The sequence below is a fragment of the Eimeria necatrix genome, genomic scaffold (assembly GCF_000499385.1).
Source record: "Eimeria necatrix Houghton genomic scaffold, Enh_scaff1389, whole genome shotgun sequence".
NCBI classification, from domain to species: Eukaryota; Apicomplexa; class Conoidasida; order Eucoccidiorida; family Eimeriidae; genus Eimeria; species Eimeria necatrix.
Genome location: NW_013654933.1, coordinates 2,092 through 8,287, shown reverse-complemented (window position 1 = coordinate 8,287; position 6,196 = coordinate 2,092). Strand labels below are relative to the sequence as shown.

Here is a 6,196-nt window from a genome sequence, read left to right as displayed (position 1 = left end):
ACTTGCAGTGGGGCGTCTCTCTGTAGAGGCAGGTGAAGCCTGTGAAAAAGGCAACCAGGGGGGTATGCCGCCACCTCCGAAAAGACTGTAACCCCCACCTTGAAAAGGCGCTGGCGGCTGCGGCCGCTGAGACGGTTCACTCACATCCACACGCGGCAGCGGAGAAGGGGGAACAAAAGGCGCTGCAGCGCTGCGACCAGCATATGCCTGCTGCGATGAGACGCTATGAGGTGGATGCGCAGTCTGCTGCACATCTGACGGTTGAGGCGGTCGTGCAAAGAACATCTGCGGTGGAGGGAAAGATGGATGGGTGAATGAAACTCCCCTCGTAGGTGCTTGCGGCGGCACAATCAACCAAGAAGACCCTGCGGGAAACACTTGGGGACGGACAAGCTGCGGCGATCGATCCTGAGGACTCCAGGGGGAACTATGTGTGTGCAGTTGCTGCCGAACCGGTCCAGCACCTTGTCGAGGCGGCCGGTCAGGTTGCCACAGTGAAAATCCGGCTAGGGGCGGACGGGTTTTCACCACTCCTGTACGCGCCGCAGCAGCTGTTGCGTAAGGCGAAGACTGCACCGTTTCCACCAAATCCTTTTCCGGCGGCTTTGGGCCCGGTTGCTCCATCTCGGTCTCGTCGTGACCAATCCGCTTCTCCAATTCCCCGCTAGCACTGTCGAGCTCATGCGTTGCTAGCTGTTGAGCTTGCAGAAGACCGCCAGCATCTCTTACAGCCTCGAGTATCCGATTCCTAAGCACTTTCACTGGAGCGATTTTGTTCGAGGACACCTTGAAATGATCGGTAGTTAGGAGCGCATACACGCCTGTATGCTTTTGACAATGCAATATGTGTTGACGAAGGGTAGTGTCTCTAGCCAAATGATCAGAGTGGGCTGTGAAAATCGATGCTATAACCTCTATCTGCTGCTCTACTGTTCGTCGTCGGAGCTGGCCTGCCAATGTATCTTGCCTAAGCTGCAGCAGCCCGTTCAAAACTCCCATACAGTTCTCTTGTGCCACTTCGGCAGTTGCCAGTATTGCTATCATCTTCCTCTTGTATTTGTCAGCGCTCTTTTCCCTTTCGAGATGCCTCGGTTTCTTCAATTCATTAATCAAAGATACCAAATTTTTAATCTTGACGCGGTGCTTTTTATAGCTTGCAGACTTCACTTGTTCAAGTGCGTCATTTGCCAACTGAATGAGAGAGTCGCCCACGGCCCTTCTATGAGGCTCCTTATCCTCCTTAACTAGGCAAATGGCTCCCAAATCCAGGGAGATCAGCTTAAGCACCTGCTTTGTCAACTCCAAACGCTGCTTGTTTGTCAGCATTGGCAGCAACGATCTGCATGAACTCGCAGCCTCTTGCATGCCCTCAAAGAGACGTAGTAAGCGTTCTTCTTCTTCCACAGGCATGTTCCGGCCTTCCCATAAGTGCAAGTCATCTTGTATTTGTGGGTTAGAAGCAACGCCACCAGCGAATTCCCAAATCTCCTCGTCAGCCTCTGCCTCTAAATCTACTTCTGCTTCTGCGCCTCCAGCAGCGCCTTGTAATCCAGCAGCAACTACTTCTTCTTGTGTTCCTCCGGCAGCGCCTTGTAATCCCGAAGCCTCATGATGTAGCAAAGGGCTGCCTTCCCCAAAACCCTCCAGCACTAAACCTGCCGAATCCCCCGTCGGCCAACTGCCGCCTTCATCGCCATCCCCAGACACACTGCCTGAATAGCATGATTCAACTCGGCGATCTGCGAGAAATCTAGTGGGCGGGGACCACTGACGCGCAGACTCTACAAAGCGAAAACAAAGCAGCAAAAAATACGCTGCTGCCAACGAGGTGAATGCTACGCCGAGCAGACGAGTCCAAGACGATACAAACAGTTTGTTGCTTTCTTTACGCTGGATAAAGGGTGATTCATCCGCGAAGTGCTGATCGATTTGCATCCGTAGATGTGAATCGGAGCCTTGATGGGTGATGCTAGAGGCCAGCATGCCCTGCTTGAGCTGTTCCTCGGGCAGTGTGTCCATTGGACCAGACACCTCGCCTCGCGTATGCGGGGGCGAAGTCAAAATCCTTACCAGATTGGTTCCAGCATCAGTCCATATGTTGTCCAAAGAATGTAGCGTGGCACTTTTCGTGGCTACTCTAGAGGCCTCTCTGCAGCTGTTGTGCGGCTTCCTTGGTCATCGAAACGGTGGCATGGCCAAATATGGCAGCATTGGTTTTGCATGCGCTTTCTCGTCAACCAGCTACAGCAAAGCAGAATGTTACTTCCTGATGGCTGAAACCAAAGTGATAGTGTGATTCAAGTCAAGTTTAGTGGTTTCATGATTCCCGTTAGGAAGGAGATTGCGATGGTGGGTGCCCAGCAAAAAATCCCACAATGCGATGTTGAAAACAAATCCATTTTTCAAGAATTATGCTTAGGGTAATGCTAACATAAAATTTCACGACTCTCTGCGTTCAACTCAACTTTCGGGGCTCCATAACTCTCTTTAGCAGCAGCTTGCCAAAGAAACTCCGGTCGGGAACGGCGCAGAGCCATAATCATCATGAAACGTATTTTGCCGGATCTGTAGCTACGCAGCTCGATAGAGAATCTCGTAGCTGTCCCACTGTTGAACTTCAAAGCCCCTTGCGGCAGATCTTGGAATCACTCCATCACTGTGCAGTGTGCAGTGAGCAACATTCTTCATGACAACTGAATGGAGCGGCAGCCTGCAGTGCTTATGTCCAGATCACAGTATCCGATATGTTACTTGGTTTTCTTAATAAAAGGAAGCAAGAAGGCCTGTAGTCAATACCTTGTTAAGCTCTCGCGGTGACTGTTTCCCCACGCCAGGAATGGGTACTAAAGAAAACTGGAGGAAAAAGGCATCCAACGAAGCATCGAGCCCATCGGCCCAAAAGCACAGAGCACTCTTGCTAAATTGTGTCCATCCAACCATTTATTCATTGTACTCGGAGAAGCCAGCTGCAGGCTATATCCCAGGAAGTGCCGTGTGTCCCCAGGGGATCGATGGGCCTAGTTGAGTGTGCAGTAGTTCCTCGCATGACCCAACACAGTTGATGCCTCGTCCCTTCTTAGCCTCAAATCCACTCAACAACCTAGCCAAATGAATTCACACATCTTGCGCTGGCTAGGGGCGCTGTTAATCGCTTTCAACTGTGTCTCGCTGCACACTCGAAGATACTCGGAGCTCGGGCTGCACTTCTGCACTGCTTATTAGAGAGTTGTTACGCACGGCTGCTCTTCCATTGATCCTTTTCATGCTTCATTTTGGTTGGTGCAAGAAGAATGCAAAGTGTTGGAGCTGCCTCTCAGCATGGCGATCTGCTTTCGAATTTTTCCACGCTTGCAGACAAGACCTACTCTCACCAATTACCAGAGGTCCACTACCTCCTTCAGGCAATGAAGGTCTATTCAGCGTTGTGAGTGCCTCTGCCAAAATCTATCATCATCAAGCCACAGCGTACGCAAGGTATTTCTTTTGACGATTGATTCCAGGGCGACGCCGCCCTTCACTACCACACTGATGTGAGGCAGTGCTGCACTTCCGATCTATGTAGCTGAGGAATGCCGCATTAACGTGCCGCATTAACGCTTGCATTTGTAGTGTTCTTGCCGCGGTATTACATCGTTGGTGCTGTTCCGCTATGCTTTGGAAACGCCTACACGACGCAAAAATGTTGTCTGCTCCGCCCTCTTGGCATCTTCCACAATTAATAGTCCGTTCCTGCTGAGACTGCCTTTTCGAACACCTTACGGTGATAGGCCACTTGCAGACTGCAGGAAAGGTGCACAGTACGTCATGTTCAGATGGTTACTTTTGCTAGGCATGACTGGGGCAAACGTGTGTAATCGAACTATTCGAATGGCAGCTCCCGGACTGCTAGGCCTAATCCCAGCCGCTCCAAGTACGACCACTCGGGAAGCTATCTCTTGCTTCGTCCTGACCATCCGTCATGCGACTTCGGGCGTCCTCTTCCTCTTTACAATGCGTCCTTGCGTCACTTGCAGTGGGGCGTCTCTCTGTAGAGGCAGGTGAAGCCTGTGAAAAAGGCAACCAGGGGGGTATGCCGCCACCTCCAAAGAGACTGTAGCCTTCTTCCTGAAGAGGCGCTGGCGGCTGCAGCCGCTGAGACGGTTCACTCACATCCACACGCGGCAGCGGAGAAGGGGGAACAAAAGGCGCTGCAGCGCTGCGACCAGCATATGCCTGCTGAGGTGAGACGCTATGAGGTGGACGTGCAGTCTGCTGCACATCTGACGGTTGAGGCGGTCGTGCAAAGAACATCTGCGGTGGAGGGAAAGATGGATGGGTGAATGGAACTCCCCTCGTAGGTGCTTGCGGCGGCACAATCAAGAGAAGAGGCACTGGAAAAAACACTTGGGCAGGGAGAAGCTGTGGCAATTGATCCTGAGGTCTCCAGGAGGAACTATGTGTGTGCAGTTGCTGCCGAACCGGTCCAGCACCTAGTCGAGGCGGCCGGTCAGGTTGCCACAGTGAAAATCCGGCTAGGGGCGGACGGGTTTTCACCACTCCTGTACGCGCCGCAGCAGCTGTTGCGTAAGGCGAAGACTGCACCGTTTCCACCAAATCCTTTTCCGGCGGCTTTGGGCCCCGTTGTTCCATCAGCCTCTCGTCGTGACCAATCCGCCTCTCCAATTCCCCGCTAGCACTGTCGAGCTCATGCGTTGCTAGCTGTTGAGCTTGCAGAAGACCGCCAGCAGCTCTTACAGCCTCGAGTATCTGGTTCATAAGCTCTTTCACTGGAGCGATTTTGTCTGAGGACACTTTGAAATGATCGGCAGTGAGGAGCGCATACACGCCTGTACGCTTTTGACAATGCAATATGTGTTGACGAAGGCTACCGTCTCTAGCCAAATGATCAGCGTGGGCTCTGAAAATAGATTTTATAACATCTATCTGCTGCTGTACTGTTTGCTCTCGGAGCTGGCCTGCCAATGTATCTTGCCTAAGCTGCAGCAGCCCATTCAAAACTCCCATACAGTTCTTCAGCGCCACTTCGGCAGTTGCCAGTATTGCTATCATCTTCCTTTTGTATTTGTCAGCGCGCTTTTCCCTTGGTAGATACCTCGGTGTCTTCAATTCATTAATCAAAGATACCAAATTTTTAATCCTATCGCGGAGCTTTCTATAGCTTGGGCACTCATTCGCTTGTTCAAGTGCGTCATTTGCCAACTGAATGAGAGAGTCGCCCACGGCCCTTCTATGAGGCTCTTTATCCTCCTTAACTAGGCAAATGGCTCCCAAATCCAGGGCGAGCAACTTCAGCACTTGGGTTGTCAGCTGCAAACGCTGCTTGTGCGTCAACACTGGAAACAACGATCGGCATGAACTCGCAGCCTCTTTCATGCCCTCAAAGAGACGTAGTAAGCGCTCTTCTTCTTCCACAGGCAGGTTCCGGCCTTCCCATAAGTGCACATTATGTGCCCTGAATGGTCTTTGTGGGTTAGAAGCAGCGCCACTAACGTATCCCCAAACCTCCTCGTCAGCCTCTGCCTCTAAATCTACTTCTGCTTCTGCGCCTCCAGCAGCGCCTTGTAATCCAGCAGCAACTACTTGAACTTGTGTTCCTCCGGCAGCGCCTTGTAATCCCGAAGCCTCATGATGTAGCAAAGGGCTGCCTTCCCCAAAACCCTCCAGCACTAAACCTGCCGAATCCCCCGTCGGCCAACTGCCGCCTTCATCGCCATCCCCAGACACACTGCCTGAATAGCATGATTCACCTCGACGATCTGCGAGAAATCTAGTGGGCGGGGACCACTGACGCGCAGACTCTATAAAGCGAAAACAAAGCAGCAAAAAATACGCTGCTGCCAACGAGGTGAATGCTACGCCGAGCAGACGAGTCCAAGACGATACAAACAGTTTGTTGCTTTCTTTACGCTGGGTAAAGGGTGATTCATCCGCGAAACGCTGATCGATTTGCCTCCGTAGATGTGAATCGGAGCCTTGATGGGCGATACCAGAGGCCAGCATGCCCTGCTTGAGCTGTTCCTCAGGCAGTGTGTCCATTGGACCAGAGACCTCGCCTCGCGTATGCGGGGGCGAAGTCAAATTCCTTACCAGATTGCTTCCAGCATCAGTCCATATGTTGTCCAAAGAATGTAGCGCGGCACTTTTCGTGGCTACTCTAGAGGCCTCTCTGCAGCTGTTGTGCGGCTTCCTTGGTCAT

The 6,196-nt window shown here is 52.1% G+C and overlaps 2 protein-coding genes across 2 annotated transcripts; both read right to left on the bottom strand.

Moving 5' to 3' along the window:
• Positions 1-350: 350 nt before the first annotated feature.
• Positions 351-2,019, bottom strand: ENH_00012310 (hypothetical protein; the record flags this gene model as incomplete). The annotated part of the gene is made up of 2 exons (XM_013584213.1): positions 351-365; positions 529-2,019. The coding sequence occupies 2 exons, from the start codon at positions 2,017-2,019 to the stop codon at positions 351-353; spliced, it is 1,506 nt and encodes a 501-aa protein (XP_013439667.1).
• A 1,872-nt stretch (positions 2,020-3,891) lies between these two features.
• On the bottom strand, positions 3,892-6,036 carry ENH_00012300 (hypothetical protein; the record flags this gene model as incomplete). The annotated part of the gene is made up of 1 exon (XM_013584212.1): positions 3,892-6,036. One exon carries the CDS (start codon positions 6,034-6,036, stop codon positions 3,892-3,894), a length of 2,145 nt encoding a protein of 714 aa, XP_013439666.1.
• Positions 6,037-6,196: the final 160 nt, after the last annotated feature.